At 49.0% G+C, this 24,782-nt stretch overlaps 2 protein-coding genes across 9 annotated transcripts in view; both read right to left on the bottom strand.

Annotated features, from left to right (window-relative positions):
- MXI1 (MAX interactor 1, dimerization protein) overlaps nt 1-5,225 on the bottom strand; it is a 52,460-nt gene extending 47,235 nt beyond the window's left edge. Inside the window, exon 1 of the mRNA XM_083844444.1 lies at nt 4,953-5,225. Within this exon, the coding sequence (XP_083700570.1) occupies nt 4,953-5,127 (175 nt within the window). The 5' untranslated portion in view covers nt 5,128-5,225. The remainder of the gene's footprint in view (nt 1-4,952) is intronic.
- Nucleotides 5,226-17,444: 12,219 nt separating this feature from the next.
- ADD3 (adducin 3) overlaps nt 17,445-24,782 on the bottom strand; it is a 99,567-nt gene continuing 92,229 nt past the window's right edge. For 6 of the 8 annotated variants that reach the window (XM_083844439.1, XM_083844437.1, XM_083844438.1 and 3 more), the window contains 5 exons: nt 23,960-24,079; nt 22,617-22,706; nt 21,955-22,078; nt 20,589-20,684; nt 17,445-19,854 (listed from right to left, as the gene is read on the bottom strand). In XM_083844439.1, the coding sequence (XP_083700565.1) occupies nt 19,553-19,854; nt 20,589-20,684; nt 21,955-22,078; nt 22,617-22,706; nt 23,960-24,079 (732 nt within the window). In that variant the 3' untranslated portion in view covers nt 17,445-19,552. The remainder of the gene's footprint in view (nt 19,855-20,588; nt 20,685-21,954; nt 22,079-22,616; nt 22,707-23,959; nt 24,080-24,782) is intronic. The other 2 variants (XM_083844442.1, XM_083844441.1) reach the window with 1 other exon arrangement.

Below are 24,782 nucleotides of genomic sequence, written 5' to 3'. Positions count from 1 at the left end.
TACTGGCTCTTCGGGCCGCTGGCTTGCTCCCATCCTCTGGGAGACGTGTTGCTGTTTTCAGACCTGCGCCATGCCCCAGTTCATTCTGAGTCAGTGACTCATTCTGTGACTTGGGTCAAGTCACTTGACTAACCCAGCCGCAAAATTAAGTAAGAGGGCCTCCATTAAGGAAAAAATACATCGCATACAGGATGGGGTCCCTCAGCTAACTAACAGTAAGGTAGGGTTCTCCAGACAATGGCAGAAGGCACTTCGCTGCCAGCTCTGAGGATGCTCTGCTGACAAGGGACATGATCGGTTCTCAGCAGGGCTTCTGGCACAGCCCCACAGTTCCACCTCTGCCCTGTCATTTCTCCTGCTGTGGCTTCCTTCTGCATTTTATGACGAGGTCCTAACAGCCTGAGTCAAAATAACCCAACCTGGAAGTGGCTAACTCATGAATCACTGTGGCCAGGTCACGAACCAGGAGGAGTGAAGGAGGTTTATTGTGAGCTGGATGAAAAATATAGAAATGAAGGAGCCCTGCACTGCTCCAAATATTGCATCACCGTAAGATCCAGGACCACCTACACCGACCTTGTGCCCCGGGTTCAGCTCTCATTGATTCACGGGAGCTCTGCACACAAACTTAAGGCAGCCTCGGCTCCTTCTGCCCTCTACTAATTATAGGTTTCTGATACCTCTCTGCTTTGGCTTGTCAGAAAAAGACCCCAAACTGCCCATAAACAATGGAAGGAGCCATGTGATGAATATAGTGTTGACTCACCCTCAAGGCTCAGATCTCCTCTCCTTGAGACAGGATTATTCAAGAGCAAAGGATAAATCTAGGGTCACCCGTTTGTTATTCCTGGTCAGAAGGTCACTAAACACAGGCGGCACTTGAAAGTCAGACCGCAAAGAAGATCTAGCTAGCTTCTTGTGAGGAGCCGAAGTCCGCTGTGCACACCTCTACTAAACACGTGAATAAGGGCACCGCTGTCATGGTGGTTTGCTCGCCTTCGTGATTTTAGAAGAGGATGTGACAGCGTATGTCTGTATCTGTAGTGAGATCAGTATATATTACGTACCACGTCTATTACAGATAAAGCATCATATCCAAAGAATTAATCATGTGTGTTTATGCAACCTTCCACTGACATAAGCATGAGTCCACAAACACACAGGTAATGCTTGGCACATGCTAACCCCAGCTGAATTTACTTCAGGTCCCTCTCTCTAAAGACATCTTCCAAACTTTAGCATTTCAGCTGCTTTTACACACTGCTACCCGCTTCCAGCCACACACAATTGTGAAGAGGCATTGGCAGAGGTTACCCACGCACCAACAGAGCTGCCCTCAGCGGAGCTTTCATTTCTGAAAACAGCCAGAGTAATTTTTCATGGGATGCTTCTATTCCTTTGATACCAAGCTCAGATTCCTAGAAACAGGTCATTTGGAAACCCGTCCGTGTCAGTTAGCGAGGTGCGTTGGGGCTGGGTCCTGTGGTCTTGCCGTGAGAGCTGCATCCCCAGGCAGGCAGCGCTCATTTCCAGAGGCTCAACTGGAGAAAAGACTTCTCTATTACTTCAGTACCTAAAATACCCCGTTTTACCCAAGCAGTCTGAAAACAGGACTCCATCCTACCCAGTCACTGCAGTGTACTCCAGATAATTTTGCAGACCCACACATTCTAGTTTTTAACGAGGCGAGTGAATACCAAAGCAGTGTTTTACTGTGCTGAACGGGCACCGCTGGAGTAGTGTCCCACTGCTCCAGACCTGATGGTACGCTGCAAATGCATCTAAAGGGGAGCTGGTAAAAAAAAAAAATCGTCTTATTTCTCACTGGGCACCACGCAGCTCGGGATCTGATGCCTTGGCTGGAAGTCCTGCCCTGACATGGAAGGCTCTCCTCACACTGCTGGCCTGTGGACAAGAGGCAGGGACCTGGTGTGTTTTGGGGGCTGAAAGGGGCCTCGAAGCTGCTCCTCCACCACCAGTAGGTGCGGCATGCGAGCAGGGAGACAGGATTGCCTCCAGCTCCCGTGGGGCTGCTCCACCAGACAGCACCCACCCCTGCTTGGGACAGCGTTTCGAGGAGGTGAACAACCTGTACGGCCGGCAAGGGCTTGGAAGAACAAATGCAGGCACTGAGCACGGCTTATTAGAAATGGTGTAAACTAAGATCACCTCCCGGGCTCGCCCAGCAGTTACAGCCCTTCCTCAAACACCAATCTTTGGCTCCCAGAGCCCTTCGGGATGCACTATCTGCATGACGAGCAGTGCCATCCCATCAGGATAACGCACGGGCTCCGCTCCCACCCCCTGCCTGCTGCTTCCCCAAAGCTGCGCCGCCGATCCCAGCACCTTGATGCCCGTCCCCAGCACGTGTCCTGGCCAGGTGGAGACAAACATCCACCTGCTACATCTGTTTGGTTTTTTTTTTAAGACCGTGTTTCCTTGGGGCAGGGCACCGTCATTCCCCTACGTGCACAGCACCTAGCCCAGCGGGGCTGTGACTCAGCCGCCTTCCTGGTGGGAGTCACGCCGAAATAGCTCCTCAGAGCCCTGCCTAGCGCCGCGGTCGAACGACCCGGGCATGCTGCAGGAAGCAGGCGGGTGCCGAGTCTGCCTGCCGCCAGCCGGGACACAGCTCCCATCACCCGGCTTCTGGGGCTGGACTCCTTTGTCACTGCTAATTGCCAGGTAGGAGACCGCGCAGATAAGCGAGGAGCCATTATCAGCGTCTGGCAGCCAGCAAGGGGTGCAGCGAGCAATCCTGCCTGCTCTGGCAGACTAAAGGGCAGCGTATCCTCCTGGTGCAATAACCTGAGCTGAGCACGCAAATCTCTCCCCAGCCAGGCCAGGTATATACCCTAGGACGTAACCCTCCTCCCTCTGCAGCTGTTCCCCAGTTCAAACCGGGCCCGTCGTGCTCGGAGGTTGTTTTCCAGTTCCAGCAGCATTTCTCTTTGTTTGGGAGCAACACGTCAAAGCTGCCTGTTCTACCACGGTCACGTCTCGAGCAGCACGTTCAATAGCCCAGCCCTGCGCTAAACGGGACTTTTCAACCTAAAACGTCCCGACTGCCAACAAAAAAAAAAAATTGAAAGATGTTGCAGAATCTCCTAAGAGAAGCGAGGAGTTTAATTGCTGGGACCGTGATTATCGTCAGCGGAAGATTCAGTGTAAACAACTTGGATGTGAACGCTTTCTTTCCAAAATAAAGCAACCAAAATCCCGTATCCCCGTGTTCTGCTCATGCAGCAGAGCCAGCAAGTTACACCGATCAGCCCGTTTTTCGGTCCCAAACACAAAAAGGATGCGTTTTTTACAAAGCACGCAAAACACCCGATGCCATCCACGTCACAGGCAAGAAGAATTCCGCCAGCCTCCCCCAGCAGGAGAAAGCACCGCGACAACACGGGTTTTCCTAGCTCCCCTCCGAGTCGCGAGCGCTCCTTAAAGAGACAAAAACAAGCGGAAGGTCTCAGCTAGGATTTCTGAAGCAACTGCGGCTGGTTTTTGCTGCTCGCTCCTGGCCTTTCCCTGCGTGCGGCCGCCCCTGGGCTGCTCTGCTCCTCCGCTGCGCGGCCGTGCAGACTCATTATGAAACGACAAATCGTAAACGGGAGGCGAAAAGGCGCTGTTATTGCAAGTTTTGGGAAGGGGAAAGGCTGAGAATGAGGGGCTTGGGGACCACCAGCGGCGGGGTCCCGGCCGCACAAAGCGGGGGTGCCCCGTACGGGGGCCCTGCGGCCATCGGAGTGGGGCGAGGGGGTGACGCTGTGATGGAGGCGTGCCGTGAGGGGCTGCGGGGTGCCGCTGCCGGTGCTGTGCGGAGTTTGGCGGAGAAGAAAAACGCAGCTGGAGGAAGAGGAGGAAAAGGAGAAAAAGGGGAAAAGAGAAAGCAGGGATTAAAAAAAAATAGAGAGAAATAAAAGAGAGAAGAGCTAAATAAGAGGGAAAAATGGGGAAAATAAAAGAAGGAAAAAAAGAAAAAAATGAAATAAAAGTGAAGGGATAGATGCGGACGAGGAGGGCGCGGAGGCACCAGGGGACACCAGGGGACACCAGGGGACACCAGGGGACACCAGGGCACCCGGCGGCACCCGGCAGCCCCGGGCTCACCCCGCCGCCCCCCCGCCCCGCTCCGCTCCGCGCCCCGCTCAGCAACACGTGACGTCACGAGGGGGGGGACCCCGGCGCCGCGCATTGGCGGAGCGTCGCGCCAGGCCCCGCCCCGCGGGAGGCGCCCGCCAATCGGCGCGCCGGGCTGCCTCCATGTGCGAACCATGCGCCCGCGGGGGCGGGGCCGGGGGCTGCCCGCTCGGGCTCGGCGCAGCTCCGCGGGCGCGCAGCGCGGCTCGGCCCCGCTCCGTTCCGCTCCGTTCCGCTCCGCGCAGCGCGGTGATCGCGGCGCAGCGCCAGCAGCGCAGCGCGGTGTGACGCCGTGCAGCGCAATGCAATGCAACGCAATGCAAAGCAGCGCCCCGGGGCACGGCGGCCCCTTTGTTCCCAGCACGCCTTCACTTCAGCCCCCCCCCCCTTAGCCCCTTCCCCGCTCCGCGGGGGGGGGGGGGGGGGGGGGGAATCGCGCAGTTTGCGCGCATCCTCCGCGCAGCGGGAGGCCGGCCGCCACCCCGCAGCGGCCGCTCGCCCTGCCTTGCCTTGCCCTGCCTTGCCCCGCGGCTACCTGGCGAGCGCCGCCGCTTGCCTACGTGACTGTGCCCATGCCCCGGCGGGGGCAGCGGGGACGCGCCGCCGCCTCCTCCCCCCCCCGCGGACCCCCCCCGGGCTGCGGACCGCCCCCCCCCGGCCGTGGGACACCGACCCGAGCCGTGGGGCAGGGGGGGCACACGGCGGGGGTGCCGGGGACCCGGGGGGTGCCAGCCCCGTGGCGCTGCGCCGCTGCCCCCCCAGCCCCGAGTAATGCCTTTATGCCCCCCCCCCCCCCCGGCTCGCTCACTCACTTTTATTCTCCTTCTCGATCCGCTCCAGGTAGCTGGCGGCCTCCAGCAGCACCTGCACGTTGCGCAGGAAGGTGTCCATGCCCGCGTTGCACAGCTCCCCCAGGGGGCAGCGGGCCCCGCCGGCCGCCCCCGCTCCCCCCCGCGGCTCCCTCCGCGGCCGGCCGCGCTTCCCCATGCCCCGGCGGCTCCCAGCCCCGGGCCCTGCGCGGCGGCGGCGGCGGCGGCGGCGCTGCGTGTGCGGCCGTGGGGCCCTGTGCGGCGGGGCCCGGCGCCGCCGCGGTCCTAGCGCTGCCGCTGTGGCGCTGCTTCGGGCCCCGGGGCCGCCGCCGCCGGCCCGCCCCTTCCCCGCTCCCCGACGGGGCGGCCCGGCCCGGCCCCGCCTGCGGGGAGCTGCGGCGGCGGGGTGGGGAGGTGTGCTGCCGCCCCGCGCCGTCCCGTGTCGCCCCGTGTCGCCTCGCGTCGCCCCACACGTGTTCCCGCTGCTGTGTCCCCCCTCAGGGATGCCTGTCGCTGTCACGCCAAGCTCTTAGGGCCACCCAGGGTCCACAAGCACAGCCCCGGCTTCACCCCTCGAGGGGTGTTGACACCAAGCCGGCCGAGGTTTTTGAGCGGTGTCCCCGCCAGTTTTGAGGGGACCCCCGGCCGCAAGGTGCCCCCCGACATCAGGGGACCCCCGGCTGCGAGCATGGCCCTGGTGCCCCCCCACGTCACGTCCAGCCACGTTAGGGAGCGGTAATTGGCACCTGCGGTGTCACGGGGACCTGAGTCACCGGGAGCGGGCTAACCCCAGAGAGCAGTGCATGGAGTGAAGTCCCTCAGGCTCCCCAGTGCTTTGGGGAAGCACGGCGGCAGCATTTCGGCCGTCACACGCGCCTCGTGGGGCATGTGCCAGGGCCGGGCCGGGCTGTGTGACCACATGCCAGCGGCACCGTGTGCCCACCTCGGCCCTGCCTGGCTGCTTGAGGTGACGGCACCTTGCCTGAGCGGGGATTTCAGTGACACAATTCGTCCTGAGCAGGATTTCTGCTGGAAGATGAGGGGCCGAGCCGGGCAGGGTGGGCATGGGAGCCAGGGCTGTGCTGGAGATACAGCCAGGCAGGCCAGGGGCTCCAGATGTACTTTGTTTTATTCACTCGGCTAAGTAGCTGAGGTAAGACACGGTTTCAGGTCACATGCCTGGTGTCTGCATCCTCAGTTACCTTCTGCAGTTCTTGGTCCTCCGTGTACACCCGTACACGGCCCGTCTCCTAGGATCTCGTAACGCCCTGTTCGAATCAGGGCTGTGCAGCGTCCTGCTTTTTCCCATGTGACAACGCCAGGTCTGAAGCCAGCGCAATCACCATTTTGAGACGCTTCCCTATTAGCTTAGTTCCAAAACTATTATTATTATTATTAAGTTACTTCCACAGAGAAAAGCAATCAGAATTATAACTCTCTCAGAACGCCTTTGTGCTGGAATTGTTCAAGTAGCAGTTGTGCATGTGGCCAGGCCGCGGGGTGCCCCGGGTGCCCCCAAGAAATGGGGTGGGTCTGTGCAGCTCTGAGCCCCAGTGACAGCCCCAGTGCCCTGCCCGGGGGCACTGCCCCAGCCCCTCAGTGCTCCATTTCTTCTAAATTTCTTTGGGCATCCGTTCTCAGCCATCGACAGCAGCAGGATGCCGAATTGGCCTGGCTGTCCTTGTGCTCTGCTACCCACACCTGTAGCAGCCCCAAGCCACAGCTCCCACGTGGATACAGGTCTGTGCAGAGATGGGTCCTTGGTGGCACTCGGACACCCGTCACGGGGACAGTCCTCGCACCGTGCTGTCTGTATGGGCACGGCCCATACCTGCCTGTCCTGCCTGCCGCTGCGATGTTCCCTGGGGAGTGGGGTAGGGAGGTAGCACTGCCACAAGGAGGGCCTGAGGAGAGGCCGGGACGCTGGGTTTCCAAGGGAATGGACCCGGGAGAAATGGGGTTTCCATGGGATATGGCCTGGTTTACATGCAGGGGCATTTCCACGGACATTTCCCCTGCCAGCATTGCCCCCCTGGGCATGCCACATCCCAGCAAGGCCCGTCTCTCTGCTCCCACTGTGCACGGGAAGGACGGGACACAAACAGAGCAGTGAGGGAGAAGGTTTTGCAATATCGCCGGCTCCACACACCCAGCGACCGCAGTCCGGCACCCCCATGCACGTTAGCCGAAATGCAGCCAGCTGGGCTGGGCTCCCTTCATTTGCCTTCTTGTTTGCGTCGTTTAACCTTTGAGCTCCCCCCGAGGTTTTAGTGTCAGGCTTCTCTCCGCAGGGCAGTGGCGGAGCTGGTTTGCCGGGCAGAAGCGGAGGGGCTGGCTGCACACCTATGGATCTGCTCAGGGGAGCCGGGGCGAGCTGGGGCGAGGTGCTGGCACAGCCCGGCTGCCCACGCCATCGGCAAACCCTCGCCCCCTTCCTCCTGCCCCTGTGCTGGCTGTGCCTGCAAAACGAGGCTGCATTATGTGAGGGCTCCTTGCCCGAGCCCTCCCCGGGTGGAGGAGGCTGTAAATCACCCCTCGGACGGACTGTGTGGGATGTGGAGGCAGTGAAAGGGTTGGGGGCCAGAACAGCTCTGGGTTTCGGTCTGCAAAGTCTCCTGGACGCACCTGCTCTCTCTCCTTTATGGCTAACGCCATCGTAATCCTTTTACAAAATTTCACCTGCAGTCTGCTGCTGCCCTTTTGGAAGGACGAACCTGTTTTCCAAGTGATAATTGCACTGCCCATCTGTCAAGGGCAGACATTTCTCACTGCTCGATAGCGGTACCAAGATAGTGGGAAAGAAAAAAAAAATAAATAAAAAATGGCTTGGAGGGCTAGCGCATCTCTTTCTTTTTTTTTGGTGGTGGTGGTGGTGGTGCCACAGTGTGTGTGGTCACAGACTGGAGCTGGACTGGAGCAGCTGGAGGCAAAGCAGGTTTCTGATGGATCTGGAGTGACTGCTAAAGGCTCGATCTCACAGCTGGACCCGGGGACTCCCCACAGCACCGCCTTCACCAGGGCAGGGCAGCAGGAAGCCTCGATCAGTGCTAAGAACCACGGCTGTGAGGAACGACATTTTGTCTTTTAGCGTTTCTTTTCCCACTCCGATACCAGTCTTTTCACTTCCAAATACCTCGGCATCCATTTTTTTTCATTTGCAACCTGTTTTGCAAAATAATCTGCCCTTGCACGTGAAGGGTTATTGGCATCACTGCTTGTGGTCACCCAAGTGGCCCCAGCCCAAAAGTGAGCGCAGGTGGAGGGTGGCTCCTCACCTGGGTGCCCACGTGTGATTTCACCAGGGTACAGAAACTAGCCAGCACGGAGCGATGCTCAGAGATCAGTGAAATCCTGGATTTCATTTTTTTTCCTGCTTTCCAGCCCATAAATCTTAAAGCTGCTCCAGAGCCAGTGCAGTGGTCCACCGAAGCACCAGCACTTCTCAGGATGCTTGGGACTCATCCAGCTCTTAGGCGCTCCCCAGCACTCCTTCTTTCCCCTTCACACTCCTTCCTTGGACGGTTTATTTATGGGGAAGAAACCAGCATTACTGATCAAATATTTCCCTGTTCACAGAGAAAGGGGGAAAGGCTCGAGGCAAGAAGAGGCTTGAGGAGATGTTTAAAGACAAAGGATTTCTCCATCTTCCAGTCAGACTATTTTTGCCCACTTTTTCAAGGCATAAATCAGACAGCAATCTTCATTTGGAAGGTTAAAGCAGAAGGGGAGGAATCTTGCTGTTTTCATTTCCTGCACGCTACCTGTTTGATTTGTCTTGGGTTTTTAGGGAAGACCTTTCCAGACCGATCCAGGAAGTTTAGTAGGCAGCACTTTAACGAAGTGTGAGTCCATCTGCTCCTGAGCAGGCCAGTCCGTGCTGAGGGGCAGTGTCACCAGCACTGGCCGCAGGCTGTCCCGTCAGGCCCTTGCCTGCCACCCGCCCTTGCTGCCTGCCTGCCCTGGTGCCCAGCAGGCGTGAGGTGGGAACGGGATGTGACTTAGGGGCACCGCCAGAGGCTGGGGCACAGGTGGCCAGGGCTGAAGGGAGGGGATGCATGGGAGCAGCTCCACCCGATGGAGTCCTTTGTCACGAAGCCATTGTAACACCAGCGTTTCACTCCCCCAGCTGCTCCCCAAACTTAAACAAGTTCGCTCTCCCTCCCCGGTCCGCCAGCTTTCCTCCCTTGCCACCACGCTGACCTCAAGCCATTGTCGGAGCAAGCTCCTTTTCAAGACGTGACAGGTAATTCATTCTCCATCATGACTCATTCCCAGGCTTTCTGGAGAATGGAGAAAAATCACCCCCGTCTTCCTGACGTGACAGCGGGTGGCTCGCAGGCGGCAAAGTAATGCAAACGGGTGTCCCTGCAGCGCGGTGTGCTGGGCAGATCTTCTCCGCCAGTTTTGTCCTTGAGTGGCTCTAAAGCATCTCCGTGATCTCCTCTGACAGCTGCCTCAAACTCTGCCTCAAGTTCTTGCCTCCTGCCCCTTACACAGGTGGGAGCTGTGATCTCTCTCTATTTTCACCCAGCATACTAATTGCCCTCCACACCCCTGTTTTTTTCTGGCATCTGTGTTGGCCCATAACTTTTCTCACTCTGGGGCTGTAAGCCAGCGCAAGATCTCCTTGTCTCTTTCTAGCTCCTTGCTGCTCAGCGCGCTTGGTCTTTCCTAGCAGTTGATACATTGTACTGAAATGAAAAGAATGATTATTTTTTTCTTTCCCACACTTAAGGGAAAAACATGGCCTAAAATTGTGAGGTACCAGCAGAAAACGACATTTTTTGGGGGTGGATTTGCTGCCAGATGCTGCCGGCAGGTCTGGGTGGCTCTGCAGGGAGCAGCCGGGCTCTGGCACCCAGCTTTTGGGGACACAGGCAGCGTGGTGGCGGGGTCCCCTGGGGCATGAGCATGGAGCAATGGGCAGGGACTGCCCCAGGGGATTCAGCAGCAGCTTAGGGATGCAGTTCTGCTCCTCTTCGGTTGCTCGGCGTTGTGACATTCACATACAAATAGCCTGGCCCCGCTGCTACTCAGGGAGCTTAGTGTCGTACAGGGAGGGTGGAAGTGGAGGGGATCACCCAGCCCAATTCCTGCCGTTCTGGGCAGCCACACCATGTAACCCCCTTCCCAAATTTCCCAGGCTCCCAATGGTCACAACCAGCCGATACCCGGTTGTTCCTGTGCCAGCGCTCCTGCAGTTTAAACTCCTTTCTTCCTCTCCGGTATTTCCCTGCTGCTTGCCCTTCTCCTTCCTCTTCCCACCTTCCGTACCAGAGGACGGGCACCGCACCTTCCTCATGGCTAAACATTGCGCCCACACTGTGGAAGTGAAAAATGGCTTGTTGCAAAGAAAAAAAACAACAGTGAGACTGATTTATTAAAACCTTAACCCTTTTCGCATCCTCTCCACGCTCTCCTGGGCAGGCGGGCACGGCCGAGCCTGGGGCCAAGGCTGGCGTGGAAAGGTTCCTATTTTGCCCGTGTTTCCCAGCTGCCATGCAGATTACAGCTATTTCTCCCCGGTCACGTTGGCTGCAATACTCGTTTGGTTGGTATTTAATTGCCTCTCCCTAACGACACACTGCACAGGGTGTAATTTGCCACTGCTGGTCAAACAATACAGATAAACGCAGCTTGCACGAAAAGGCAGCGGAGCAGGGAAACTTTGCTATCTGGTTCTGGTCTCCTTTACAGCCGGTGGCTCCAGACATGGGCGGGACATGAAGAGATGTCTCGGCCTTTGGGACGCAGAAGGAAAATACCAAATAAAAGGCGATGCCGACATACACGACCAGCTTCCCTGCCGGGGTGAACCCAGAAATGCCCCCAAAGACACCTGGGCTGTCCTGGTGTGTGCCAGCTCAGGGCCATGGTTTTTTATAGTTCAGCTATTCCCTTCTCTTGGGCTCGAGAGATGTCTATTTTAACTTTTGTTTCCCTGATTTTGAGGTGTAAAGAACTGAAAGATATTTTAAGATTTTTTTTTTCTTTCCTATTTTTTAACCTTAGGGGTGTGGGTACACGTACAGGAAATGGTAACTTGGTTTCTGCTTGGGAACCACCCCACAGGAGACAAAAAGCCCAGAGGGTCTTTGACGCAGGAGCCAGGAGGGCTGCCCCAACGCCCACGTGAAGTCGCAGTGGCTCAGAACCTGGGCTTTGGCAGAAACAGACAAAAAAGGAACAAAAATGGGAAAGTTTCAACCCCCAGCCTCAACTTCTGGTCTCGGTTCCATTGTACCGTGATGCTCTGAGGCCTCTAGCATGGTCGTGGGGCATTCCTGTGCCAGGAGCTGGACCTGCCCTTCCTCTTGCAGCTGTGCTGAGGCCAGGCAGAGATCTGCCCAGCTGCTGTGAGGCCAGGGGGCCAGAGAGGTAGCAATTAGCCTGCCCTTGCAATGCCAGCGGTGAAGAAGCAAATCGTGAACTTCCTTGTCCTGGCTCAGGGCAAGGCCGTGCATAATGCAGCTGTGTATTGTAAAAAAATACAGAAATGGGCGATACCCAGTATCAATACAAAGACAGTTACACAGACAGTAGGGTGGATTTTAATGCTCCTTAAATATTTATACAAATGAAGCTATTAGTCGGCATCACTTCTAAAGGACTGCAAACACCCAGAACGTAGTGAACTTTAAAACTCTCGGAGAAGCAGTATCACCGCTAAAATTATTGAGGAATCAATAGTCTCCCACCCCTGGACCACTCAGCATCCTCATCTCATTGCTACAAGGCCACACGAGATGAAATCGTCTGCTTCATTGCCACATTGCACACCACCGTATGCACGTACAGCACAGCAAACCACACGATAATAAGGTCCTGCCCTGGCAGTGGCTTGCTGGCAGGGCTTGGGCACACACAGAACAGCGCTGGCTTGGCTTTGGGTGCACGATCAGCACAACGGGGGTACCCAGCAGAGCTGCTGCCTCGGCTGGTCTGTGCCTCGTGCAGCGTGCACAGAGCGAGCCCCGAGCACAGAGCCTACGTGAGCAGCAGCTCCCAGGACAATGTTATATACATGTGTAAAAATTAAATGCATGTAGCCAGGGAAATCATCTACTTGCTTTATTTTTTTTTATTTTTTTTTACACACAACACACGCACAAACATTATTTTCCTCAGGAGAGATGGCTGAGGGAGATAGCAATCCTGGAAAATTGAAATGGAAATGCAAAGTTGTTTTTGCTGAGAACTGTAGGAGCTTCCACGCACACGTAGATATATTTGCATGCATGTGTATCCACCCCCACCCTCACAAACACACCCTCCCGTTTTTACTCCCCACACTAGGTGTTCCCTGTGACAACCGCAGCTGCATGAATTTGGGCAGTACTCGGGGTTAACGCGACTGGCAGGGCAGCTCATACAGACTGAAAACACAGCAAGAGAGCAACAGGGAGAAAGGAGGTGTCAGGAGCCTGAAGGTTCCTGAAGTTCCCCTTACTGTTGGGAACGAGCCCCATTTAAGTTAAGTTTTCCAGACGTTACGCCATTTGAGTGCCTTGGTCACTGGGGAGCTGCAGCAGGCAGGGCAGCTGCTGTGGCCCGTAGCGGCATTGGGAATGAGACGCAGGGCTTTAAAGGTGCTCAACATCACAGGTTTGTGTTAACACAGTGTCATGTTGTGGTCTTAATGCTGCACACAGCCACCTCGCTTATCTACTACTGTGTGAGGCTCTGTCCCCACTGCTGCCTCCTCACCGCCCGCCCAGCCCTGGGCCCAGGCCGCTGGGGAGGCCATCGTCAGTTCAGGGCAGCTTCAGCACCGTCCATCCAGACGGCAAGGCAGCACAGTGCCCCGGTCACCTTCAGAGATTCCAGTTCAATTATATTGTGCAATACAGATTTCTCCAGTTAACGTTTTTTCCTCCACGTTCAGTAAAACAGCAATAGCAAAGGCCTCAGTTAGGGGCGGGGTTTAGGGGGCTGCTCTGCTCCCCGGCCTATGCACCCAGAACCATGCAAGGCAAATAATGTAATACCTCTGCATATATTAATTATATGCAGGTATAATTAGCATGTATATACACACACAAACACATACAACATATGTAATTACAGGCATTGGTGTTAGAGGTGTCTGGCCTGACAGGAACAGTCAGTGCTGAACTCCAAAACACCCCGGTGCTGCCTGCTAGAGAGGCGAGCGTGTTCAAAGGCGCTGGAACAAGCTGGTGGCTGGTATTTGGGGAGGGGGTTACTCCCCCAAACAGCCAACTTCTCCCTCTTGTCCATCCACCTGAAGAGGAATTGGTGCTGGGGCGGCCGAGATGAAAGGGCGAAGCACACAGGCTGCTAACTTCAGGTGCTGCGGTACGTTCACCCCATCCTCTGGAGATTACTTTTGGCATCCAGAGAAGATGCAATTTGGGAAACTTCTACTCAGGCCTCGGTCCTTGGAGCCTCTCTGAGGTATGAGGGAGGGATGCAGGGGCTGTCCTGGGGCCCCTCGGCAGGGAGCCTGGTCCTGCAGAGCCCTGAGGTGCCCTGGAAAGCCCTCATGACGGTAACAGCCCCCCTGGCAGCCGACTGCACAGCAGAGCTAGGGCCTGGTTTCTGCAGATTCATGTCTTTGGATAAGATTTCAGTAAGTTTACATGAGTTCAGCGAAGCTTTGAAGCTTGCAGAGCCTCTGTTGCTCAGCTGTAACGAAGACAGAGGGAAAGAGGTGAGTCCCCACCAGCCGCCCTGTCACACACCACACGGCCGCTGGCAGGGGGCTGGGAGCGTCCCCAGGCGCCACAGGCTGCTCCTTCCCCTTGCAGCCCAGTAGTGGGGGCTCAGCCCTACGCAAGGCAACCTCAAGAAAGGATTACATGGCTTCTGATGCCTCACACTGGGGGGCCGAACCGGCAGCTTGCTCTTCCACAGCTCTCCCTGGCATCTGCAAGCATGCCCAGCCTCTGGAGAAAAATCTGGGTGTTAAGCACCTAATTTTAGGCAATGTTTGGACCTCCGTGAGGAGATGGCTCAGCAGTGTGCCTGATGAGGAGGCTGGAGAGTGTCTCAGCGATTCAGGAATCCCATATATCTGCATGATACGGATGCACTAATATCACACCTAAGCATAAGAGCCTAGAGGGAAAAGAGTCTGCATCTGTCACATATAGGCTTGAGACTTTGGTTTTCTCTCCCTGAGTTTGATCCAGTGCAAACGTGGACAGGGGACAGGAAGGAGAAACTGGAGAAGTCAGGCAAGACAGTCTGGAAAGGAAGTTCTGCTGAACACATGTGGAAAACACTTGTAGCCACTATTTCTGCTTTGTGTGACTTCTTTCACAAGCAGATCCCAAGTATGAAACATCTGACAACACCTTAGACGTTTTTTTTTTTAAGCCAAACCTGCTTTTCTTCTCTCACTGAGACAACTCCAGGTGTCTGTCTCTTTGACCACTGTCTGTTATCTACTCATACCCTGTCTGTTTTTCCCTGCACAACAGTTAACATCAGCATTAACAGCTAAGTCATTCCCTTCTCAAGTTTGGCTAACATGGAAGCACAACTGTAACAAATCAGCACAAAGGTCCAACTTACCTGGTATCCTGCTTCTCACAAAGATGCAAGGGAGACGCTTAGAGAATAGCCTAAAAACAGGGCAAGCACACAGTGATGCTTCCCGACACCTTGCCATCAGCCTCTGAAGATTTACAGCTCAGAGACTAAGATGCACAGAAAGTACAAAAACCTAAGCTGTGACTTTGGCAGGTTTTATTTGCCAAAGAGCAAGGAGACACAAATGGGTTAAGTCAGTGGCAAAGCATGCCTTTCTGTTTTGAAGAGCCATGAGAATTCAGTGCAACCCTCAGAACTGTTGCAGCTGAACTTCAAAAGCAGCACATTTTTCTAATACTTTAAAATATCTTCCTTCACCGTAGCCCTTCCTAGATACACAGCTGCCATGATGCAATTTGCCTTACAAATCCCCTGACATCTGGTTCTGCATTTGTCCGTCCATGGCTAAACCCACAGCTGAGCGGGAGGTCAGCAAAGCTCTGCCTCGGCTCCAAGGCACCCAGAACCCTGCAGGCTCCCAGCCACGTCCCGCCGCACGCTTTCCATGGAGCTCTTCTACCCCAGCCATCCAGAAACGCTGAGAGCCCCCTGGCCTGTGGGTGAGGTTGCAAGAGAGAAGACATTCGATGTCAGGATATTCTTTAGAACAGTGCAGTAAGCTTCCAAGTGCAAAAATGTATTACATTCTTTGTTGGTCGCTGAAGCACTGAGCTAAGTGGATGTCTTGCTTCCCAGATAAACCCCCTTCCATTTCTGGATTTTGAAATGAATCAATAAAGAAAATGAGTCCAGCATCCAGATGTCTGCTTTCATCTCGCTGCGCTGGAACTGGAATAATGCCCACCAAATCTCCAACAAAATACTTTCTTTGAAAGCTCTTTTGTTAACGGCTTTCCAACTGGAGGGAATGAAATGTAGCAAACGTGAAAATCTGATGCCACCTAACGGCCACTTGAACGTTCAGCTTTCGGAGGTTGTGTTTGACTTTGGGACTTCACCAAAATTTCAGAGTGCGATCCCTTGAATACACATTGCTCCTGCAGACGCAGAAAGACAAAAGGAGTGATTAATTGCAAAGGGACTTTGAGAACTCACTCAAGGAAATGTTTTCTCAGCATAATGCCCCTGTAGAGCCCCCATCACTGTAGCGTGTTTAGAGGATGAAATATCTACACGTGTAGACCTACCAGGGCTAGGCTGCACGGAGGGGAAACACAAGCTGTGGCCACATTTGCCCTCCACTTCTCACCCCTGACTGAAGCTTTCCATGCTGAGCACTGGTCCAAGTGAAAACTGCCTGGCTGTGTTTGCAGGCACTGTCTGCACACAAAATTTAAAGCTAATGTAATCAAACACTACCACAGAACAAACCTGTAGAAAAATACAAGTTGCCAGAACGTCAGGTGGAGAAATCTTTCCTTTTAGAAACTTCCACTGCTGCTGGCTTTGCAACAGAGAGTGGAAATCCTGGCAAAGGACTGAGCAACCTTTACATTAGCGATGTGCTTTTTACTATTCCCTTAAAAGCCTGTGCAAAATTTGGCTGATCTGCAGAAGCAGGAGCTTACACAGGCTCTGTGAGAGCCCCGCCAGGAGCGTGCATCCAGCCTTCCAGCGCCGTGCACACGCAACGCCTCCGGCCCGGCTGTCAGCTCTCTGAATGCCCTCATGTGATTGCCACATGGCTTTTAATTACTGCTTTCCAATGAGTAATGTCCAATTTATGCTATGTGCTCAACACTGCACGATCACTCAACTAGAAAGGCAGGAGAATACTGGTCAAAATGGGCTGGTAGCAGCCTTAGCCGTGACTTACCCTGTCTTCTTGCAGCATATAAAGCCTGATCTAAAGTATATAACATCTTACAACTTTTGCAGCAAATCAGACAAAATCTGTTTTGCCATGTATCACAGCTCCAGAACAGGTGAGTCTGTAAAAAGTCTGCAAGCAATCGCCTGACAACAATACAGGTCATCTTATCAAAAAAAAGAAGGGTACAAAGATGTACAACTTACAATTCCTTTGTTTTCCTTCACAAGGTTCTTAGATGGTGGCTTGCATGGAATTCCTCACGGCATACGTTTCTTCTCCACAGTGCTCTGACTTCCTTGGGTGAAGCATCCTAACAGCAATTATTATTTCCTATTATTTTCCAATTATTCTATAAGCAGGCTGCAGGCACTCCTAGAGACAAACAATAGTAAGAAATTCCTCGAATCTTGGATGAGATTTATTTAAAATGCTGAACCAAAATTATCCTCCCACACAGGAAGACCGGGTTCATGAAACTGTCACCGGACTCGGAGGACTAGATTTTGACTTTCTTGTAAGCAAACAAAAGGTTGATTTGCGGAAGGACAACGGAAACTAACATTTCTCAAAAAGTCCTTAAAGACATATCACAAAGTTGATAGAGAGAGAAAAACGTAACGCTTCAACTTCTGCTGCCTCGAACACTGAAGTACGTATACCATATGCTGGCAGGGCAAGATACAGATGCCTTCAAACAGCTTTGAATGAAAACATTTCCCACAAAATACTTTGTTTTCATCAAGAAAATGAAAGAAGCGGTAACTTCCCTGCTCTGTAATTCCATAGCACTTACACCAGCCGAGCTCCACGTAGAGGCTGTCATGCTTAACCCCATAATGCAGAGCAAAGAGAGACAGATGAAGCAGAAGCCGGCAGCACCAGCACGACCAGGGTTCAAAATCCCTGCTTGATGATGCTGTAGCTTTTTTTATTTTTATTTTTTATGATGGGCCCGTCCTTTTTCATCTCCAGGATCTCAGACAAGGAAAACAACTGTTCTCCAGTAAGATCAGACTACTTTCTTGCATACCTTTCAGAATAAGCCCAGGAAAACCCATCTTCGGAATAAATTCTGCAGAAGTAATGCGCATAATCAAGTCAGCTTTTTACAAGCAAGAGATGCAAAAGCCCTGTATAAATAAAAGGCTGCCATACAAAATGCATCTATTTAAAATACTGTTTATTTGTGATTTAACATTAATTAGCATTACATCTATGAGCAATTTCAGATAACATTTATATATTTTCCACAGGACACAAGAGTTGGCTGGCTCATTCTTTATGCCAAAGCAAGTAAATAGAGGCATTAGCAAAAGGTGCAAATAGTTCACGGTTGCATTTTAAAAAATATTTATGCACATTGCATTCATTTAGATATATTTTTAAAAAAGTTATGAAAAGCGTAGTTCACAGGTTACTGTTTCTACATATGTTGTAATACAACACAAATAATGTAGAACATAAAAAAAAAAAAAACCAAAGTAAGCAACTGAAAGTTTCCACTATGATTAAAAACACGGATTCCAGTATTTAGTGATAGCTAGAAAATTGTTTCCAGGATCCATTCCAACATTGCATTATCACACTTACACGGTCAAAGCTAACCAGCCCCCGAACATGCTATAATCAACATTTTTGCATGCCAAACCACTCTCCAGCCATATTTAACAATTATATACTGTATAGTATTTCAACTGGCAATTTGGGAATCACATGGATCTTTCAAATGTATGTCCTACTGCGATGACTGATTTACAGACAGTTTGACACAGTGAAGAAAACCCTATGTTAATTTCTATGCTTAGTTTGTATTTACAATACAGTAAAAGTAATAAAATGACAATATCAGTAAAAATGAGTAAGTGGCAGTACCACCCTTACCCATGGCACTAGGCTCTGATTTGCTCTGGGTTCATCCAAAGGACAACACAGACTCACGAGACCCTTTTACAATTCAAATGAAAGTAAGGAACAACAACAACAAAAAAGCGTTACACTCCACATGGATCCATACAAATTATTTAAAACTTCTAATATGGAAATGTCACTTTGCTGATTTAATAAAAATATCCCACAATCCATATCATATATTTAAAAAAAATAATCACCAAACTTTTACTTTCTTTGTCTCCTCCTATTTTCTTACTATTTCACTTTCCCTTTTAACAGTTTTGTTTCCTTCATTTGGTTATGTTAAGAGATTATTTTTCTTCATTCATTAGCAATACCATGAGGAAAAAAACCCAACACTAAGTTTTAAACGTGAATCCAGTTCGATAATTTTGTATGTTTTTCTTTCTGATTTCTAACTCCCTGGATTCCTGAATTATACTTAAGTATACTCTAAACCAAGCATTCTTAAATACACTCTACTATTGAATGCTTGGTTCACATGCCTATAATACTTTTATACTGAATGGTATAGAAACATTTGAACATATAAAATCTTTTTTGTTTTGCCACTTAAACTAAATTATCAATGTTAAGTGTATAAAACCCCCCCTCCTTGAAAAATAAGGGTTCCCCCCCAACTGACAGAATAAAAAAGAAGTCTTCAAAAATTATAATTCACTAAAATGAAGTATTTGGCAAAGAAGTTATTGATGAATGGAATTCTTAGACATTTTTTATAATTCCAAATAAACTTTCTCTTACACAGTTCTTCCCCTAATATTATGTGCCAGTGTATAATATTTCTACATGATCTAATCTTAAAAAAAGATTTAAAGGTGTGCTGTTAATATGCACCCACTCAAACAGGGGTACAGAAAAATAAAATATATGGTCATAAAATCACAATACAAAAATGCATGACCTGGTTACCAATTGAGACAGCAGGTGTTTTTTTCTTTAAAAAAAAACCTCATGTGATCACTCTAAGTAACTTTATTAAAGACTTTACTGTACTGAAAATTTTAAGGTCTGCAAAATACTCCAAGCAGAATTTGCTGCTGCATACTGCGATGGTATTTGATCTTGCTATGATGGTATTTGAGCACCTGACAGTGTAGTTCTACACAAAACTAATGAATGTTTCAAAACCTCGTAGCAATTTTGGACTCAGTTATGCGAGAGATGAATTAATTTTAATTAACATGAAAGTCTTTTTTTTTGGTGGTGGTGTTTTTTTGTTTTGTTTAAAGCAAAACCTCTTCCAGTTCCTTTTTGTTTAGGTTAAAAAGTCCAGTTACTGCACACCCCTAACACTACTCTGTTAATGGTCAACTTAAACGTTTAAAATGTGCAACATCTCCTCACAACAGAACTGCATTTATGCTTCTACTTTCTCCTTCTTTTTATTCTTTTTCAGGAAAGACGGGGTCCGGAATTTCTTCTTCTTCTTTGACGGGGATTTGGAAGGTGACCCTTCAGGGGACAGGGCCTCTTCTATCTTTTCAGAGCTTTTAATGGTAATCTCTACGCTCTCCACAGTACTACTAGTGGTTAACTGACTGACCCTCTTGGTGAGGTCTTCTTCCACATCATGTGCATCTTCCTTGCCGTTCACCACCACAACGGGTAGCTCCACAGATATTAGGTTGGCATTTTGGGTATAGAAATCTTCATGATTTTCTAAGAGAATGGAAAAATTTGCAATTATTTAGGTGCATTATCATGAAAACAAAAAAAACAAACAAAAAACCACAACCCCAAAGCTGAAACAAAGATGTGAGTCTGGATTGTGATCCAAAGAATGAAACCTAAAGTGCTTAGATGGGGACTTTTCTCCTTTATCCACATGCCTACTTGTTGTAAACAGACAAATACTTTGAAAACATAATTAAAGGCTATTGGGCTGAAAATGCTAACCTCATCTCTGCCAGGTACATATACATCTCAAGCTGCCTACATTATATTACACATACAGTATACACATATGTACTCTAGCACACTCAGAATTGCACTTTACTCCAGAGACTGCTTTACAAAACTTCAGCAGTTCCATACAGAAATCTTTGGAGCACTACTGTTCTCAAGTTCTTTCTTAGAGCTTTCCGCAAAACCCTCAGGCCAAAAATCTAATCTTAACACTTTTAGTAAAACCAAAATATACCATCTATTTCCTCCACCTTGTTAATATCTAAAGTTCAATATTCCCCATGTTATTTTCTATTTGTGAGAATTATGTATTTGAAAAAATTGGAAAAGCAGTTTACTGGATAGAGTTCCACCCAGACTTTGGTAGAAAGAGGGCTCTTGTTTTTCCCCCCTCATTTGACCTCATGCAAGTGTGAAGAACCCAGCAAAAGAGCAGATGACTCAGGTTATCAGAGCCATTGATATTTCAGAGAAACTACATGGAATACCTTCTAATTTTTCTGGGATATTTTGCGGGGACTGAGTTTGTGACTGAATTTGTGACACAGATGAACCGTCATCTGAGAATAATTCCTGTTCAGCATCTGCAGGACAAGATTTTAATTAGTAGCCATGCAAAAGTAAAAATAAAGAATGTCAGTACTAGTGTTACAAGATTTACAGCTCTGCTAGCATTGTGCTGTTCATGCTGACAACCTCAAGAAGTTGCAGTACACAGTTTAAACTCTGTAGAATTATGGATTTACACATTTCATCTGCTAACAATCATTATATATTAGTTCTTTAATAGAAAGCATAAAAAGGGGGGAGGGTTGCATTCCAGGAGCATGCCCATGGTTTTATCTAGCTGTAACAGCAGAGTGTGTGACTTACAATAAGCTATATATCCTAATATATCCTAAACACGGTATATAGCAAAGTTGTTTTATTACACAATATTAGTGAACAAATGTGCATAGTAAGTGCTATTGTTAAAAAAAAAAAGAATTAGTAATTCCCTACAGAATAGTAGTACTGGTGAAAAGATGTAAAAAGTGAAAGCAGATGAGTCTTGTACATTGGGAGAATAAAGGAAAAATTAAAGAAGCCAAGATCAAACATCTCAGTAAACTTCTGGAAATAATAAATTACAAATGTGAACTCAAAACCACTGGAATTCGAGGGTCAGAAAATGCAGAACCTATCGACAGGGCTGCACCAAATGTGAAGCATCACAGCGTATTTCATGTTCTCAGTGAGAGCCCAGCAGCTTTTTTTCTGTGAACTCTGATATCTGAACGGGTAAAAAAGACCCTGGAGATCACAAAGATTTTTTCTACCTTACCATATATTTCATAATTAAGTGGCAAAAAATCACTTTTCAGAGAGTCAACTATTCCCATATCATTTAGATATCTTAACCTTCTGCCCTTTGTCAAAGTTTTGTTACAGACTAGCTGCACAATCGTTCTCCTTCCAGGTATTCAAAGCTCTGCTGGACATGGCCCTAAGCAATGCGACCCAAATTTGAAATTCACTTGGAGAAGGAGAGTGGACTAGGTGACCTTCACGGGCTTGTGTAAGCTAACTTCTATTATTCTAAGAACCCAATGATTTCTAAGAAAAAGGTCACTATGTAAAAGCATGGTTTTTTTTTTTCCCCTCAACCCCACTGCTGTGCAAATCCTCCATTGCTTTAATTTCAGCATTTATCAAATTAAAAATGAAAAATTAAGAAATAATTCCATTGCCTCAAGGAACAATTAAGCAAGTAGTTACATTTTTACAGTTGAATTTCAAACTAAGAATGAACTGATGATTGAAATATAAACCTCAACATAAAAACCAAACCAACCCAAACCATGCACCACTGACCTTCCAACCCTTGCTGCTTGCGCTCAATTGTTTTCTTGTACTCTTCCAGTTCTTTTTCTGTGAGATGGCTGAATGGGTTGGGTGGTGCTGGTGGTGCGTGCTCATCATCTTCAAATTGCATTGGCTGGAAGAGAGAAAACCACAAAAATGGACGCTTGAGAGGCAAGCAACATGCATGTGGCTAATAGTTTGGTGACACCAGACCTGCAGAGACAGACAGACACATCCATACTAAAATTACCCCATTGGATAGACATTTATGTAGAAATCAGCACCAACTACAGAGCTGTAACTCACCATTCTCTTACAGTGTCACAATCATATTATTTGAGGTGGGGTGTTATTTTTGTGTGTGGTTTTTCATTTGGTCATTTTTTTTTGTACGAAGTATGATAGTTTCAAAGGAGAGACCTCTCTCAAAAGCTTATAGCTCAGGGACCAAGATATTCTTCTGATAAGTTTCTTCAGAGAAGTGAAAATAATTTAACAACAGAGATTCAAGCATAATGCATGATGTTCCCCCTCCCTTCTTTTAAAAAATAATGGCATTAAAACATTTAGTTCTAACAAAGTATTTAGAAAGAAAATGATCCAAAGTGAAGTTTGAAAGAAAGTAAAGTGAAAAAAATATATATTTAAATCAGTGAATTAGTCCTACTCACTGGACTTGGCTTTTTATCCACAACAATCCCAGCGAGCAGCTGAGACTGCGGTCCTGCTGTCTTTAGGTCGTATCGGTTTTGTTCCCGAATCTATATATAGAGAAAATAAACTAGGTTAGAAGCAGTTATTTATGTGTTAATTTTAAACAAATCCTAAGTCCATCAACTTTGTAAAGCCAGTAATACAGGTAGTAGCATGTGGCCAGAGGAACAAATTGTATGTTGGTGCACCTAAGATACAAGATGTCTTTCCTCTGCTGAAGGCATTGTGTATGTTATTTAGCCCTTCAAGTACTGCCGAATACCCACGCTACCCCCAGCTTCTGTGCTTCATGTGAGCTAGTATTTAGAAATAAACTCCAAAGAATAGTACGTCTCTGAATCTCTCCTCTCCATCGCCAAAACGCATGACACACGCTAAGCTATGAGAGAGTTCTCTGTGGTCATAAAGGAAGGCAAGGTTTTTCTTTCTGAGCAAAATTCACTGTTTTCCCCAAAACAACAATCCTAGCACATGGTCAGTGCTTAAGAGATTGATAGATCAGATCTAAACAAAAAAAATAGATCAGATAAAAACACTGTACAGCAGAAAAAATAGGGGCCAGCTAACTAAGGAGACAGTGACTTGCACAAATCTAAAAATCATTGTCTAGGACTTGCAGTATAAATCTCTAGATGATTAGAGGGAGCCTCGCCCGCTCTAAGGAAGGGAGTTGCTCCTTCTGACTCCAGTTCAATCCCCACAGACACTGATATGGTGCTTTCCAAGAAATAAAAGATTCTGTAATCAAATGGAAAGCGTCCCAAATATCTGTTCGTACAGTAATGTCCAGGGTGGAGTGTTTGGTCAGTCTGACAGTCAGCACCTTATGTGCTGGAAGGGAAAAGCAGTGAGACATTTGTGTTTACAGAGAGGTTTTTTTCCATTGCCATTACAGAGTGGACTAGGACAGAGAGACTCCAGCTTAATAAACAGTAGGAGAATTAGCACAGAGCAGAGCCCATCTGAATTGACTGATTTATGGTTCACCTGATGCACAACTATTTGGTTCATGCTGACACCTAATTATCTACTAAATATAATGCTAAATAGCAGGGCACTACCATTTCTAGAGTTAATGCTCATCATTCACCAAAGTATTGCATTCAAAATGTGCATATATTGCATGTATCTCTCTACAGAATTCATGTATATCACGTTTAAATACACGTTTTTATAATGCTTTTTGGTGCCACAATCACACAAACTTCCTAGTAAAGTCAGAACACTTAAAAATGTTATGTTACTTAACATATAATTATACTTGGAAACGTTACAATTTTACTCATTTCACATCTTTTACCTTATTTCTCTTTTCCAGCACTTCACTGGGGTTTGTGTTTAAAGGAACAAATTGGTTTGGATCTTCAATTTTGATTGGCGTTCCTCCGCTAGTTTTCGAAGAGTCATCAGCTTTCATCCACTTAAAGGAAAAAAATAATGCTAAAAACCAGCGTGATGGAGAGGGACAATTCTCAGTTCTGTCTTATGGCTAAAGAACGGAGATAAAGAAAAGCCTTCCTGACTCTATTCTCTATTCCACACGACATCCACAAAATAATCCCAATTCCTTGCAAGTTTGTGTGCTTCCCCAAAGGGATTTAAGTTGACTCGAATATGTACCATCAAGATTACTTTCAGCAAACACCAAAATTTACTCTTGCAAAATACACTGCTGTGTACTAATGAAGTCACGTTTTGGAAGTGTCACGCTTCCTAGCGACTGGCACACAGATCTGTAAACTCCAGAGCCTGTCCTCTCTCAGTCGTACAGTCAACTTCCACCTCTGCTAACTGCACATTTTGTCTGGAGCTTTCTTACTTTGTAGTAAGGTTTTGCATCTGTTGCTGTGGATATTTATTCCAAACTCAAGTGCAGAAGCTTGCTGGCCTGCCAGCAGGAGGAGCTGATGCTTTTACGGTTGCATTGTGCATCTGGGAGTAGCCCAACAGCAAATAATGTGTTCCACACACACACAACAGCCACCACTCTCCAGGCTGGAAACACAGTGGAAGCAGGAGAAGTCTTGCTTATCTTTAGAAGTAGTAACATTAGCAGACTCTTCAGTTCCCCCACTTTTTTTTTTTTTCCAATTCACAGAGGTGAATTAGAATCACAGAACGGT

Source organism: Anser anser (assembly GCF_964211835.1).
Source record: "Anser anser genome assembly, chromosome: 7".
Lineage (NCBI taxonomy): Eukaryota > Metazoa > Chordata > Aves > Anseriformes > Anatidae > Anser > Anser anser.
This window is presented reverse-complemented; position numbering and strand designations above follow the sequence as displayed.